General features: G+C 59.6%; 1 protein-coding gene across 1 annotated transcript; it reads right to left on the reverse strand.

Annotated features, from left to right (window-relative positions):
• Nucleotides 1-104: 104 nt before the first annotated feature.
• Nucleotides 105-14,797, reverse strand: WAS (WASP actin nucleation promoting factor). The gene is made up of 12 exons (XM_064736952.1): nt 14,628-14,797; nt 11,548-11,862; nt 10,175-10,261; nt 9,285-9,381; nt 8,136-8,174; nt 7,403-7,441; nt 5,350-5,557; nt 4,288-4,330; nt 2,940-3,093; nt 1,275-1,585; nt 432-534; nt 105-342 (listed from the first exon to the last, which is right to left on the reverse strand). The coding sequence occupies exons 1-12, from the start codon at nt 14,733-14,735 to the stop codon at nt 290-292; spliced, it is 1,557 nt and encodes a 518-aa protein (XP_064593022.1). The 5' UTR covers nt 14,736-14,797; the 3' UTR covers nt 105-289.
• Nucleotides 14,798-16,094: the final 1,297 nt, after the last annotated feature.

Below are 16,094 nucleotides of genomic sequence, written 5' to 3' on the forward strand. Positions count from 1 at the left end.
GAGAGCCTCCCCCCATTCCCGCTCCCCCTCCTCGAGCCGGGTTCATTAAACGGTAATTATTAATTAATTAATTAGCGAGGCGAGTGGTCACGTGACTCCTGCGTTTATTTGGCACCTGCGGGGTTGGGGGAGGGGATTGAATGGAAAAGGGGGGAGAGGGGCAGGAAAAACCGGGGCCCCTCCCCCCCCGAGCTGGGGGAGGGGCACACAGAGGGTGGGGGAGGTGCGAGGGCAAATTTTGGGTCTGGGGGCATCCTTAGAAGCGGCGGGAGGAGCGTGGGGAGGGGTTTCAATCGTCCCATTCATCATCATCCTCCTCATCCTCGCTGGCCGAGCCTTCATCTGGGGAGGGGGTGAAAAATGGGAGGGGTTTATGGGGGGTTTGGGGTTTTTTTGGGGGGTTTTGGGGTTTTTTTGGGGAGGGGTCTCACCCGAGGAATGGATGACGCGGCTCCGTTTCTGCATCACGTCCATCAGAGCCCCCACGAGCCCCCCAGCCCCGGGACCCGCGCCCACCTCGGGGGTCTCAGGGGTCTGGGGGAGGAGGAGGGGGGGGCACAAGGGGAGGGATCAGGCAGGACCCCCCCCCCACAAGAAATGATAACGGGACCCCCCACCCAAAAAAACCGGGCATCTAACAGCCCCTCCCCCACCCCATGGGGTCCCCCAAAGGTCACGGGACCCCCCCCTTGGACCCCCGACCCCCTCCTAGAGCATCCCACCCCCTCATTTTGAGACCCCACCCCCCGATTTTGGGGTCCCACCCCCCCATTTTGGGGGCCCACCCCCCAATTGTGGGGTCCCAGCCCTTTTTGGGGGGTCCTACTCTCATTTTCAGGGGTCCCATTGCTGATTTTGGGGTCCCAGACCCCCACCAGAAGCTTCATGCCCCCACCCCGGGGGTCCCAATCCCTCTTTTTGGGGTTCCCCCCATTTTTAGGTCCCACCCCCATATTTGGGTCCCCCCATTTTTGACCTCCCACCCCCATTTTTCGGCCCCCCATCCCCATTTTAGTCCTCCATTTTTGACCTGCCATCCCCCATTTTTGGGGTCCCACACAATTTTTGGACCCCCCCCTCTCCATTTTTGGGTTCCCCACCCCCCCCAATTTTTGGGCTCTCTCCCCCCATTTTTGAGCCCCCACCCCCTCATTTTTGGTGCCCCCCTCCCCAATTTTAGTGCCCTCAAACCCCAATTTTGGCCTCCCCCCCCCATTTTTGAAGTCCCACCCCCCCATTTTTTGGGTCCCCCTCCCCATTTTTGGGGTCCCCACCTTGTTGAGCGTCACCCCCTGGCGGATCTGGTCCAACAACGCCCCCCGGCCCGAAGGGGTCGCGGGGGGGGCGCCCCCGGATGGGGGAGGGGGCGGCGGAGGGGGGGGAGGGGGCGGAGCGGCCGCTCCGGAGGGGGCGGAGCCTCGCGGGGGAGGGGCGGGGCCTCGCGGAGGGGGCGGAGCCGGAGGAGGGGCGGGGCCGCCGCGGGGTGGGGGCGGGGCCGGGAGCCCCGAGCGGGAGCGGCCGGAGGAGGGGGGAGGGGCGGGGGGAGGGGCGGGGCTGGCACGGCCCGGGGGGGGAGGGGGCGGCCCTGGGGGGGGAGAGAGAGAAAAGGGGGAGGGGTCAGAGAGGGCACGGGGGGGGCACGGAGACCCTCGGGGTGTCCCCAGGTGTGCCCAGCCCCCCCTCAGGTGTGCCCAGGTGCGTGCCCAGGTGTGCCCAGCCCTAGTCCCAGGTGAGCCCAGGTAGTCCCAGCCCCACCCTCAGGTGGTGGCCCGGTGTGCCCAGGTGTGTGCCCATGTTCCCCCAGCTGTCCTCCAGCTGTGCCCAGCCCCATCCTAATGTCCCTCCCCGGTACCCCTGGGTGCCCAGGTACCCCCAGGTGTGCCCAGGTGTGCCCAGGTGTTGCCCACGGTGCCCAGGTGGTGAGCCCTGGTCCCCAGGTGTGTGCCCAGTGTGTCCCCAGTGTGTCCCCAGGTGTGCCCAGGTTGTCCCCAGTGTGTGCCCCAGGTGTGCCCACCCTGCTGCCCATCTCCTGGCACACGTGCAGGCCCCGTGGCTGTCCCCAGGTGTGCCCAGCTGTGTCCCCAGGTGCCCCCAGGTGTATGCCCAGGTGTGCCCAGCTGTGTGCCCAGGTAGCCCCAGGTGTGCCCAGGTACCCCCAGGTGCCCCAGTGTGCCCAGCGTGCCCATCCCAGGTGTGCAGGCCCATGGCATGTCCCCAGGTGTGCCCACCCAGTGTGGCCCAGTGTTCCCCGCAGGTCCCCGGTGTCCCAGGTGTGTCCCAGGTGCCCAGGTGTCCCCATGTGTGTCCCCAGGTGTGCCCAGGTGTGTGCCCACCCTGCGTGCCCATCTCCTGGCGCACGTGCAGGCCCCGTGGCTGTCCCCAGGTGTGCCCATGGCTGTCCCCAGGTGCCCCAGGTGCCCCAGGTGTGTGCCCACCCTGCCTGCCCATCTCCTTGCACACATGCAGGCCCCGTGGCTGTCCCCAGGTGTCCCCAGGTGTGCCCAGGTGTGCCCAGGTGTGCCCACCCTGCGTGCCCATCTCCTGCCGCACGGCCTCCAGGCCCCGTGGCTGTCCCCAGGTGTGTCCCAGGCTGTCGCCCAGTGTGCCCCAGGTACCCCCAGGTGTGCCAAGGGCCCAGGTGTGCCCAGGTGTATCCCCAGGTGTGCCACCCTGCGTGCCATCCTCCGCAGGTCTCCACCCGTGGCTGTCCCAGTATCCCCAGGTGCCACTGTGCAGTGTCCCCAGGTGCCAGGTGTCCACCCTGGTCCCATCCAGGTGCACTGCAGGCCGTGGCTGTCCCCAGGTGTGTCCCAGGTGTGCCCAGGTGTGCCCAGGGTGTGCCCACCCTGCGTGCCCATCTCCTGCGCACGGCCTACCGAGGCTCCCGTGCCGTGGCTGTCCCCAGGTGTGCCCAGGTGTATCCCCAGGTGTGTGCCCACCCTGCGTGCCCATCTCCTGCCGCACGGCCTCCAGGCCCCCGCGGCGCTCGATGAAGTCGTGGATCAGCCGCGAGGTCTCGGCGTCGGCCAAGTGGCGCTCGCTGACCCCGGCCTGGGCGAAGAGCGAGCGCAGGGCGGGGTCCAGGGCGGCCAGCTGGGACAGGGACAGGGACAGGGACACACTGAGGGTCAGTGTCACACACTGAGGGGTCATTGCCATCCCCCACAGTGTCACTGTCACCCCATGGGACAGGAGTGACCACAGGGGCCAGCTGAGGGACAGGCAGACACACTCAGGGTCATGTCACCCCAGGGACAGGCAGGACGGCAGGGGCAGTGTCACACTGAGGTCACGCACCCCACAGGGACAGGGGTCAGGACACGCTGAGGGTCAGTGTCACCCCACAGGATCAGTGTCACACACCTGAGGGTCAGTGTCACTGAGTCACACCCACAGGGACAGGAGGACACGCTGAGGGTCAGGTCACACACTGAGGGGTCAGTGTCACCTCACAGGGTCAGTGCCACCCCACAGGGTCAGGGACAGGGACACAGAGGGTCGTACACACTGAGGGTCAGTGTCACATTGAGGGGTCAGTGTCACCCACCACCGCGAGGGTCAGTGTCCACCGCACGAGTCAGTGTACCCAAGGGACAGGGACACCTGAGGGTCAGTGTCACACACTGAGGGTCAGTGTCACACATTGAGGGGTCAGTGTCACCCCTCAGGGTCAGTGTCACCCCACAGGGACAGGGACACACTGAGGGGTCAGTGTCACCTCACAGGGTCAGTGTCACACACTGAGGGGTCAGTGTCACCCCACAGGGTCACTGTCACCCCTCAGGGTCAGTGTCACACACTGAGGGGTCAGTGTCACACATTGAGGGGTCAGTGTCACACACTGAGGGGTCAGTGTCACCCCACAGGGTCAGTGTCACCCCACAGGGTCAGTGTCACACACTGAGGGTCAGTGTCACATTGAGGGGTCAGTGTCACACTGAGGGGTCAGTGTCACCCCACAGGGTCAGTGTCACACACTGAGGGGTCAGTGTCACATTGAGGGGTCAGTGTCACTCCACAGGGACAGGGACACACTGAGGGTCAGTGTCACACACTGAGGGTCAGTGTCACATTGAGGGGTCACTGTCACCCCACAGGGTCAGTGTCACCCCACAGGTGTCACCCCACAGGATCAGTGTCACACATGGAGGGTCAGTGTCACCCCACAGGGTCAGTGTCACACTCCCCCCCTGTCCCCCTCTGTCCCCCCCTGTCCCACTGTGGGGTCACCCCAGGGGTCGCTGTCACCCCACACAGGGGGGACATTGGGGGGGGGGTGTCACCTACATCAAAGCCACCGTTGGGGTCCCACCCGATGTGACCGACGTGCCTGGGGGAGGGGGAGGGGACACGGGTGAGACCCCCCCCTGAACCCCATAAACCCCAAATCCCCCCCACCCCAAAACCCCCACCCAAAATCCCCCAAATCCCCCCAGAGACCCCAAATCCCCCAAACCCCCCAAATCCCCCAGTCCCCAAATCCTCCCCAGACCCCCCCAAACTGCCCGACCCCAAAATCCCCCATACCCCACATCCCTCAAATCCCCCACCCAAAATCCCCCCAGAGACCCCAAATCCCCCAAATCCCCCCCACCCAAAATCCCCCCAGAGACCCCAAATCCCCAAAACCCCCAAACCCCAAATCCCCCAAACCCCCCCATCCCAAATCCCCCCAAACCCCCCAAATCCCCCCACCCCAAATCCCCCGAGACCCCAAAATCCCCCAAACCCCCCTCGAGACCCCACATCCCCAAATCCCCCAAAACCCCAAATCCCCCAAAATCCCCCAAACCCCAAATCTCCCAAACCCCAAATCCCCCCCAAACCCCAAACCCCCCAGACCCAAAATCCCCCACCCAAAATCCCCCCAGAGACCCCAAACCCCCAGACTCCAAATCCCCCACCCCAAATCCCCACACCCCAAATCCCCCCAAATCCCCCAAATCCCCCCCCCCAAATCCTCCCAAACCCCCCCAAATCCCCCCTCCCAAAATCCCCCCAGAGACCCCAAAATCCCCCAAACCCCCCCCCCCAAACCACCCCACCCAAAGTCCCCCAAAATCCCCCCAGAGACCCCAAAATCCCCCAAACCCCAAATCTCCCCAGAAACCCCAAACGCCCCCAGACCACAAATCCCCCCAGAGACCCCAGACCCCCAGACCCCAAATCCCCCCACCCAAAATCCCCCAAACCCCCCCAATCCCCCCACCCAAAATCCCCCCAAATCCCCCCAAACCCCCCCAATCCCCCCACCCAAAATCCCCCCAAATCCCCCCAAATCCCCCAAATCCCCCCACCCAAAATCCCCCCCAGAGACCCCAGACCCCAAATTTCCCCCCCCAGACCCACTTGAATCCGGAGGGCACCCCGATATCGGCCTTGGAGATTTTCTTGCGCCCCCCCCTCCCCTTTTTGTGCTCCCCCCCCCCGGGGGGGGTCCCGGCGCTGGGGGGGGGTCCCGAGGCGGGCGGGGGTCCCGAGGGGGGGCTGGGCAGCCCCCGGTAGCGGCTGGGGGGGATGTCGGGGTTGGGGATGGGCACGGCCGCGATGGGGGGGCCTGGGGGGGAGGGGATTAATTGTTATGGGACCCCTCCCCATAATGGGGAGAACCCCAAAATTCCCCAAAAATTCCCCAAAAATTCCCTCCAAAGACCCCAAAATTCCTCCCACCCCAGAGACCCCAAAAAGCCCAAAATCCCCCCCAGAGATCCCAAACCTGCCCCAAAAATTCCAATTTCCCTCCAAAGACCCCAAAATTCCCTCCAAGACCCCAAAATTCTCCCCAAAACCACCAGAAAGATCCCAAAATTCCCACTCAGAGACACCAAAACCACCCCAGGGACCCCAAAACCACCCCAGGGACCCCAAATTTCTCCCCAAAGACCCCAAATTTCCCCCCAAAGACCCACCCAGAAACCCCAAAATCCCCCCCAGAGACCCCAAAATCCCCCCCAAAAACCACCCCAGAAACCCCAAAAAGCCCAAAATCCCCCAGAGACCCCAAACCTGCCCCAAAACTTCCAAATTCCCTCCAAAGACCCCAAAATTCCCCCCAAAACCACCACAAAGACCCCAAAAATCCCCCTCAGAGACCCCAAAACCACCCCAGAGACCCCAAAATCCCCCCCTAAAAACCAGAGACCCCAAATTTTCCCCCAAAAACCCACCCAGAAACCCCAAAAATCCCCCCAGAGACCCCAAACCTGCCCCAAAACTTCCAAATTCCCTCCAAAGACCCCAAAATTCCCCCAAAGACCCCAAATTCCCCCCAAAACCACCCCAGAGACCACAAAACTACCCCAGGGACCCCAAATTTTCCCCCAAAAAACCCACCCAGAAACCCCAAAATTCCCCCCAAAGACCCCAAAATCCCCCTCAGAGACACCAAAACCACCCCAGGAACCCCAAAATTCCCCCAGAGACCCCAAACCCACCCAGGGACCCCAAAAAGCCCAAAATCCCCCCCAGAGAACCCAAACCTGCCCCAAAAATTCCAAATTCCCTCCAAAGACCCTAAAATTCCCCCCAAAACCACCCCAGGGACCCCAAATTTCCCCCCAAAGACCCCAAAATTCCCCCCAGAATCCCACCCAGAGACCCCAAAATTCCTCCCACCCCAGAGACCCCAAAATTCCCCCCAAAACCACCCCAGGGACCCCAAAAAGCCCAAAATCCCCCCCAGAGACCCCAAACCTGCCCCAAAACTTCCAAATTCCCTCCAAAGACCCCAAATTTCCCCCCCAAAACCACCCCAGGGACCCCAAAACACACCCAGGGACCCCAAATTTTCCCCAAAAACCCACCCAGAAACCCCAAAATCCCCCCCAGAGACCCAAACCTGCCCCAAAAATTCCAAATTCCCTCCAAAGACCCCAAAATTCCCCCCAAAGGCCCCAAATTCCCCCCCAAACCACCCCAGGGACCCCAAAACCAACCCAGGGACCCCAAAACCACCCCAGGGACCCCAAATTTTCCCCCAAAAACCCACCCAGAGACCCCAAAAACCCACCCAGAGACCCCAAAATCCCCCCACCCCAAAAATCCCCCCCAGAGACCCCAAACCTGCCCCAAAACTTCCAAATTCCCACCAGAGACCCCAAAATTCCCCCCAGAGACCCCAAAATCCTCCTCAGAGATCCCATGATCATCTCCAGAGACCCCCAAAACCACCCCAAAACCTCAAATTTCCCCCCAAAATTCCCTTCTGGGCTCTCTCTAAGCTCCCCTAAACACACAGGACCCCCCAAAATGGGATAGAAACCCCCCAAAAATTGGGAAGATACCCCCAAAAATGGGGCAGGACCCCCCCAAAAATGGGGCAGGACCCCCCAAAATGGGGCAGGACCCCCCAAAAATGGGGCAGGACCCCCCAAAATGGGGCAGGACCACCCCTCCCACTCACCTTCAGGGTTGGGGGTCCTGGGGAGGCTCCCCCGACGCTCTGGGGGGGAAAAAGGGAAGGTCAGTGATGGTGGAGACCCCCCAAAATCCCCCAAAAGTCACCCCAAAATCCTCCAAAAAATCCCTCAAAATTCCCCAAACCCCCCCAAAATTGCCAAAAAATCCTCCCAAAATTCCCCCCAGAAATTCCCTCAAAATCCCCCCAAAACTCCCCAAAAATTCTCCCCAAAATCCCCCAAATCTCCCAAAAGTCACCCAGTGACCCCCCAAAACCCCCCAGAAATTCCCTCAAAATCCCCCCAAAACCCCCCAAAAAATCCCTCAAAAATCCCTCAAAATTCCCCCAAACCCCCCCCAAAATTGCCAAAAAATCCTCCCAAAATCCCCCCCAAAAATCCCTCAAAATCCCCCAAAAACCCCAAAACCTCCCCCAAAAATCCCCCCAAAACTCCCAAAAATCCCCCAAACCCCCCCCCAAAAATCCCCCAAAATTCCCCCCAGAAATTCCCTCAAAAATCCCCCCAAAACCCCCCAAAACCCCCCAAAAATCCCTCAAAATCCCCCCAAAATCCCCCCAAAACTCCCCCAAAAATCCCCCCAAAAATTCCCTCAAAATCCCCCAAAGCCCCCACAAAATCCCTCAAAACCCCCCCAAAACTCCCGAAACTCCCAAAAATCCCCCCAAAAATCCCCCAAAATCCCCCCAAAATTCCCCATTTGGGGTCAGGACTCACCAGGGCCGGGGGGTGGGGGAGGGGGCAGCAGCTGCTTCTCTGTGGGGGGAGGGGTCAGAGGTCAGAGATGGGGGAGGGGCGGTTTGGGGGGTCCAGGGAGGTTTTTGGGGAGTTCCCAGCGGATTTTGGGGCTTTTTGAAAGAGGATTTGGGAGGGTTCTGACGCAGTTTTGGGGGTTCCCAGGTAAATTTTGGGGTCCCCAGGTGGATTTGGGTTCCAGATGCATTTTAGGTGTCCCAGGTGATTTTGGGGTAGTCCCAGGCATTAGGGTCCCATGATTTGGAGATTCCCAGGTACATTTTGGGGGTCCCAGGGTAGATTTTGGGGGTCCCCAGATACATTTTGGGATTCTCCAGGTGGATTTTGGGGATCCCCGGTAATTTTGGGAGTCCCAGATGATTGGGGTTCAGATGCATTTTGGAGATCCCCAGGTGCATTTTGGGGTCCCCAGGTGCATTTTAGTAGTCCCAGGAGCATTTTGGGATTCCCCAGATGCATTTTGGGGGTCCCCAGGTGCATTTTTGGGGGTTCCCAGGTACATTTTGGGCATTCCAAGGTGGACTTTGGTGTTCCAGGTGCATTTTGGGGTCCCAGGTGGATTTTTGGGGTTCCCAGGTGATTTTTGGGGTTCCCAGGTGATTTTGGGGTTCCCCAGTCATTTTGGGGGTCCCCAGATACACTTTAGGGTCCCCAGGGCGATTTTGATGGTTCCCAGGTAATTTTTGGGGTCCCAGATACATTTTGGGGTCCCAGGTAATTTTGGATGTTTCGGTATCTGGCCCAGGTGATTTTGGGGGTCCCCAGATACACTTTGGGGGTCCCAGGTAATTTGGGGTCCCAGGTTTTTTTTGAGGGTCCCAGTGCATTTTGGGGTCCCAGGTGCATTTTGGGGGTTCCCAGTGTTTAGATTCCAGATGCATTTTGGGGGTCCCCAGGTGCATTTTGGGGGTTCCCAGGTACATTTTGGGGTCCCCAGGTGCATTTTTGGGGGTCCCCAGGTCCATTTTGGGGGTCCCCAGATACACTTTGGGGGTCCCAGGGTGGATTTTGATGGTTCCCAGGTGCATTTTGGGGTCCCCAGGTATATTTTGGATGTTCTCAGGTGCATTTTTGGGGTCCCCAGGTGGATTTTGGGGAGGGGTCTCTCACCCGCGCGCTGCTGCCGCCGCCGCAGCCTCTCCTGCACTCGGCCCTCGAACGTCGCAGCCTCGGCCTCGGAGGCGAAGTTCAGCCCCGCCCACCCCTCCTGAGCCAATCAGGAGAGGCCGTGGGCAGTCAGGCCCCGCCCACTTACCCAGAACCACGCCCATGCTTACCCAAACCACGCCCACTTTCCCTTATATGACATTAACTTATTGGCCACACCCATCTAAGCCACGCCCATTCCCCTTATATGGTTATTATGTGTTTATACCTATCAAAGACCACGCCCACTGACAGCCACGCCCATTTCCCTTATATGGTTATAGTTTATACCTATCAAAGACCACGCCCATGAAGCCACGCCCATTTCCCCTTATATTATGTTGTAACCTATCAAAGACCACGCCCACTGACAGCCACGCCCATTCCCCTTATATGGTTATTATGTGTTTATACCTATCAAAGACCACGCCCACTGACAGCCACGCCCATTTCCCCTTATATGGTCATGCCCCATGTACACAGGCCACACCCATCAATGGAAAGCCACGCCCATTTCTCCTTATATGGTCATGCTGCATTGACACCTGTCTGTCAAAGACCACGCCCACTGACAGCCACACCCATTTCCCTTATATGGTCATGTCCAATGTACACAGGCCACACCCACATAAAGACCACACCCATATATGACCACGCCCACTTGATCCAGACCACGCCCCCACTCCACATTGGCCCCACCCATAGCTCTGAATTAATTTGGCTCCACCCCAAAGCCACACCCATTTAAGCCCCTCCCCCTTTACCACACCCATTATGGCTCCTCCCACTTCCAGCCCCACCCAAAATTAGCCACGCCCTTCCCTTGGCCACGCCCCCCAGCCCCACCCACTCACGTGGCTGACGAAGGTGTGGAAAAAGGGGGTGGGGGTCTTGTAGCCCATCCCCCCCTGCAGCTCCTGCTCCCACCACAGCTCCCCGGCCTGGGGGGGAGATTTGGGCTCAGGGACCCTCCTGGGGACCCCCAAAAACCCCCAGGACCCCAAAAAACCCCAGGACCCCCCAAAAACCCCCAGGACCCCCCCCCCACCCACTCCCATTGACCTCCCACCCACCCCAAGATTTTGGGGATTCACCACTGGGATTTGGGGACCCCCTCAGGATTTTGGGGTGCTCCCCGAGGAATTTTGGGGTTTTGGGGTCCCCCCCCTCAGGAATTTTGGGCTCCCCCTCAGGAATTTTGGGGTTTTGGGGTCTCCCTGAGGAATTTTGGGGTTTTGGGCTCCCCCTCAGGAATTTTGGTGTTTTGGGGTCCCCCCTGAGGGATTTTCGGGTTTTGGGATCCCCCCTCCCTCAGGAATTTTGGTGTTTTGGGGTCCCCCCTCAGGAATTTTGGGTTTTGGGTTCCCCCCTGAGGGATTTTGGTTTTAGGGACCCCCCCTGAGGGATTTTGGGGTCCCCCCTCCCTGAGGGATTTTGGGGTCCCCCCCTGAGGGATTTTGGGGTCCCCCTCAGGAATTTTGGGGTTTTAGGGTCCCCCTGAGGGATTTTGGTGTTTTGGGGTCCCCCCCCTCAGGAATTTTGGGCTCCCCCTGAGGGATTTTGGGGTCCCCCCCCTCAGGAATTTTGGGGTCCCCCTCAGGAATTTTGGGGTTTTGGGATCCCCCCCCTCAGGATTTTGGGCTCCCCCTGAGGATTTTGGGGTTTTGGGGTCCCCCCTCCCTCAGGAATTTTGGGGTTTTAGGGACCCCCTAGAATTTTGGGGTCCCCTCAGAGATTTTGGGCTCCCCCTGAGGAATTTTGGTGTTTTGGGGTCCCCCCCTGAGGGATTTTGGGGTTTTGGGGTCCCCCCTCCCCTCAGGATTTTGGGCTCCCCCTGAGGAATTTTGGGGTTTTGGGGTCCCCCCCTGAGGGATTTTGGGGTTTTGGGGTCCCCCCCCTCAGGAATTTTAGGGACCCCCCCTGAGGAATTTCGGTGTCCCTCTGAGGGATTTTGGGTCCCCCTCAGGAATTTTGCTGTTCTGGGTTCCCCCGTCAGGATTTTGGGGTCCCCCCTGAGGGATTTTGGGGTTTTGGGATCCCCCCCCTCAGGAATTTTAGGGACCCCCCCTGAGGAATTTCGGTGTCCCTCTGAGGAATTTTGGGGTCCCCCTCAGGAATTTTGGGGTTCCCCCCTGAGGACTTTTGGTGTTTTGGGCTCCCCCCTCCCTCAGGGATTTTGGGGTTTTGGGGTCCCCTCCCCTCGGGATTTTGGGGTCCCCGCGCTCACGGGCAGGCGGAAGATGCGGATGAAGTAGGAGCGCCGGGGGCTGTCCCGGACCAGGCAGGCGACGCCGCAGCCCCGGAGGCTCCAGGAGCCCCCCGAGACCCCCCCGGGACCCCCCGGGACCCCCCCGGGCTCGGCCACCACCAACTGCACCACGGCCGTCACCAGGCTCTGCGGGGACACGGATGGGACACGCGGCACCCCAAAAAAATCCCACCCGGGAACCCCGAAATCCAGCCCAGAGATCCCAAAACCCCACCCGGGAACCCCAAAATCCAGCCCAGAGATCCCAAAATGGCCCCAGAGAACCCAAAATCCCTCAAGACCACCCCAAAATTCAACCTGGGAACCCCAAAATCCTGCCAGAGACCCAAAATCCATCCCCGAGAACCCAAAATCCAGCCCAGAGATCCCAAAAATGGCCCCAGAGATCCCAAAAATGGCCCCAGAGAACCCCAAAATCCCACCTGGGAACCCCAAAATCCAGCCCAGGAACCCAAAAATGGCCCCAGAAAACCCCAAAATCCCACCCGGGAACCCCAAAGTTTCCCAAATTTCCCTCCCAGAGACCCCAAAATTCAGCCCAGAGATCCCAAAAATGGCCCCAGAGAACCCAAAATCCCCCAAGACCACCCCAAAATCCAGCCCAGGAACCCCAAAATTTCCCTCCCAAGAGACCCCAAAATTCAGCCCAGGGACCCAAAACCCCCCAAGACCTCCCCAAAACCCCACCAGGGACCCCAAAATCCATCCCAGGGACCCCAAATTTATCCTCAAGACCCCAAAATCCATCCCAGAGACCCCAAATGGCCCCAGTAGAACCCAAAATCCCACCCGGGAACCCCAAAATCCAGCCCAGAGATCCCAAAAATGGCCCCAGAGATCCCAAAATCCCCCAAGACCCCCCCACAAATCCAGCCCAGGAAACCCCAAACCTCCCAAGACTGTCCCAAAACCCCACCAGAGACCCCAAAATCCATCCCAGGGACACCAAAATGGCCCCAGAGAACCCAAAATCCCACCTGGGAACCCCAAATTTCCCAAATTTCCCTCCCAGAGACCCAAATTCCAGCCCAGGAACCCCAAAACTCCCAAGACTGTCCCAAAAAGCCCCAAGAGACCCCAAAATCCCACCTGGAAACCCCAAAATCCAGCCCAGAGATCCCAAAAATGGCCCCAGAGAACCCAAAATCCCCCAAGACCCCCCCAAAATCCCACCTGGAAACCCCAAAATCCATCCCCGGGATCCCAAAATTGCCTCAGAGAACCCAAAATCCATCAAGACCACCCTAAAATCCATCTCAGAGACCCCAAAATCCATCGCTGGGACTCCAAAACCCCACCAGAGACCCCGAAATCCATCCCAGGGACCCCGAAATCCATCCCAGGAACCCCAAAATCCCCAAGACCACCCCAAAATCCCACCCGGGAATCCCAAAGTTTCCCAAATTTCCCTCCCAGAGACCCCAAATTCCAGCCCAGAGATCCCAAAACCCCCCAAGACTGTCCCAAAAAGCCCCAAGAGACCCCAAAATCCCACCTGGAAACCCCAAAATCCAGCCCAGAGATCCCAAAATGGCCCCAGAGAACCCAAAATCCCCCAACACCCCCCAAAATCCAGCCCAGGAAACCCCAAACCTCCAAGACTGTCCCAAAACCCCACCAGAGACCCCAAAATCCAGCCCAGAGAAGAAAAAATCCATCTCAGAGACCCCAAAATCCATCCCAGAGACACCAAAATCCATCCCAGAGATCCCAAAATGGCCCCAGAGAACCCAAGATCCCCCAAGACCACCCCAAAACCCCACCTGGGAACCCCAAAATCCATCCCCGGGATCCCAAAATGGCCCCAGAGACCCCAAAAACCCACCTGGAAACCCCAAAATCCAGCCCAGGGACCCAAGACTGTCCCAAAAAGCCCCAAGAGACCCCAAAATCCAGCCCAGAGATCCCAAAATGGCCCCAGAGAACCCCAAAATCCCCCAAAACCACCCCAAAATTCCACCTGGGAACCCCAAAATTTCCCAAATTTCCCTCCCAGAGCCCCAAAATCCAGCCCAGGAACCCCAAAACTCCCAAGACTGTCCCAAAACCCCACCAGAGACCCCAAAATCCATCCTCAAGACCCTCAGTCCCCTCCAGTTCCCCCCCAGTCCATCCCAGTGCCCCTTAAATCCCCTCCCAGTCCCTCCCAGTTCCCCCCAGTCCATCCCAGTCCCCTCCAGTCTTCCCAGTGACCTCTCAGTCCCTCCCAGTTCCCCCAGTCCCCCAGTCCATCCCATCCCTCCCAGTCCCCCCAGATTCCCTCCAATTCCATCCCAGTCCCCCCCAGTCCTCTCCCAGCCCCCTCCAGTCCCCCAGTCCCTTCCCAGTCCATCCAGTTCCCCCAATTCCTCCCAGTTCCCCCAATCCCTCCCAGTCTCTCCCAGTTCCCCCCCAGCTCTTTCCCAGTGCCCCCCAGTCCCTCCCTGTTCCCCCCAGTCCCAATTCCCTCCCAGTCCCTCCAGTCTCCCAGTTGCCTCCGTCCTTCCCAGTCCATCCCAGTCCCTCCCAGTCCCCCCAGTCCATCCCAGTGCCCCCAGTTCCCCCAGTCCCCCCAGTTCCCCCAGTCCCCTCCAGTCCCGCTCCAATCTCTCCCAGTCCCTCCCAGTCCATCCCAGTCCCTCCAATTCCTCCCAGTTCCCCCCCAGTCCTCCCAGTCCTCATTCCTCCAGTCTCCCCCAGTCCCTCCCAGTGCCCTCCAGTCTTCCAGATCCCCCAGTCCCTCCCAGTCCCCCCCAGTTCCCTCCCAGTCCCTCCCAGTCCCTCCCAGCTCTCCCAGTTCCCCCCAGCCCATCAGTGCCCCCACTTCCCTCCCAGTTCCCCCCAGTCCCCAATTCCTTCCCAGTCTCCATCCCCAGTCCCTTCATTCCCCCCAGATCCCTCCCAATTCCTCCCAGTTCCTCCCAGTTCCCCTCCAGTCCCCCCAGTCCATCCCAGTTCCCCCCAGATGCCCCTTAAATCCCTCCCAGTCCTCCCAATCCATTCCCAGTTCCCCTCCATTCCCTTCCCAGTCTCCCCCAGTCCCTCCCAGTTCCCCCAGTTCTCACCACGCATTTCCTGCCCAGCACCTCGAAGATCCTCAGGTTCTCCTGCTCCTCCAGCAGCTCCGAGGGGACGCTGTCCCCCCCCTGGCGCCCCCCTCGGCTCATCCCCCGGTTCAGGGACACCCCAAAATCCTCAGGAACCCCAAAAAATCCCTGGGAACCCCAAAAATCCCTGGGAACCCCAAAAATCCCCTTGAGAACTCCAAAAATTGCCCCAAAAAATCCCTGGGAACCCCAAAAAATCCCTCTGGGAGACCCCAAAAATCCCCTTGAGAACTCCAAAAATTGCCCCAAAAAAATCCCTGGGAAATCCAATTAAAAAAACCTTGGGAACCCCAAAAACCTGATCCCAAAATCCTGGGAACCCCCAAAAAATCCCTGGGAACCCAAACGCTGGAACCCCAAAATTGCTCTGGGAGCCTCAAAAACTGCCTTGAGAGCCCCAAAATTCCCCCTAAGAACCCTCAAAAATTGTCCGGGAAATCCCAAAAAATCCTTGGGAAATCCAAGAAAAAAAACTTGGGAACCCCAAAAAATCCCTGGGAATCCCAAAAAACCCCTGGGAACCCCAAAACCGCCCTGGGAACCCCAAAATTGCTCTGGGAGCCTCAAAAACTGCCTTGGGAGCCCCAAAATTCCCCCTAAGAACCCCCAAAAATTGTCCAGGAAATCCCAAAAAATCCCTGGGAATCCCAAAAATCCCCCTGGGAACCCCAAAAAAACCCAAAATCCTCCCCCCAAATCTGCCTGGGAACCCCCAAAATCCTCCTGGGGATCCCAAAGAACCCCTGGGGGGTCGGAGCCGCCCCCCAAAAAGCTCCGGGTGCCCCCGAAGCCTCTTCCGGCCGGAAGCACCCAAAGGTGGCGGGGACGTCACCTCCGGACTGGGGGAACTGGGAGGGACTGGGGGGACTGAAAGGGGAACTGGGAGGGACTGGGAGGGACTGGGAGGGACTAGGAGGGACTGGGGGGACTGGGGGGACTGGGAGGGACTGGAGGGATTGGGGGCAACTGGGAGGGGACTGGAGGAAGGACTGGAGGGATTTAAGGGGCACTGGGATGGACTAGGGGGGAACTGGGGACTGAAAGGGGAACTGGGAGGGACTGGAGGACTGGGGCAAATGGGAGGGACTGGGAGGGACTGGGGGCCACTGGGAGGGGATTTGGGAAACTGGGGCACTGGGATGGACTAGGGGAACGGAGGGACTGGAGGACTGGGGACTGAAGGGAATGGAAGGAACTGGAGGGATTAGGGGGACTGGGAGGAACTGGGGGAACTGGGGGCAACTGGGAGGATTTAGGGGCACTGGATGGACTAGGGGAACTGGAGGGGAAATGGGAGGACTGGGGGACTGGGAGGGACTGGAGGGATTTAAGGGGCACTGGGGGAGACTGGGGGAACTGGGAGGGACTGAGAAAGGGAACTGGGGACACTGGGAGGGACTGGGGAGGCAACTGGGGGAA

The sequence above is a fragment of the Zonotrichia leucophrys genome, unplaced genomic scaffold (assembly GCF_028769735.1).
Source record: "Zonotrichia leucophrys gambelii isolate GWCS_2022_RI unplaced genomic scaffold, RI_Zleu_2.0 Scaffold_34_1600103, whole genome shotgun sequence".
Taxonomy (NCBI): Eukaryota; Metazoa; Chordata; class Aves; order Passeriformes; family Passerellidae; genus Zonotrichia; species Zonotrichia leucophrys.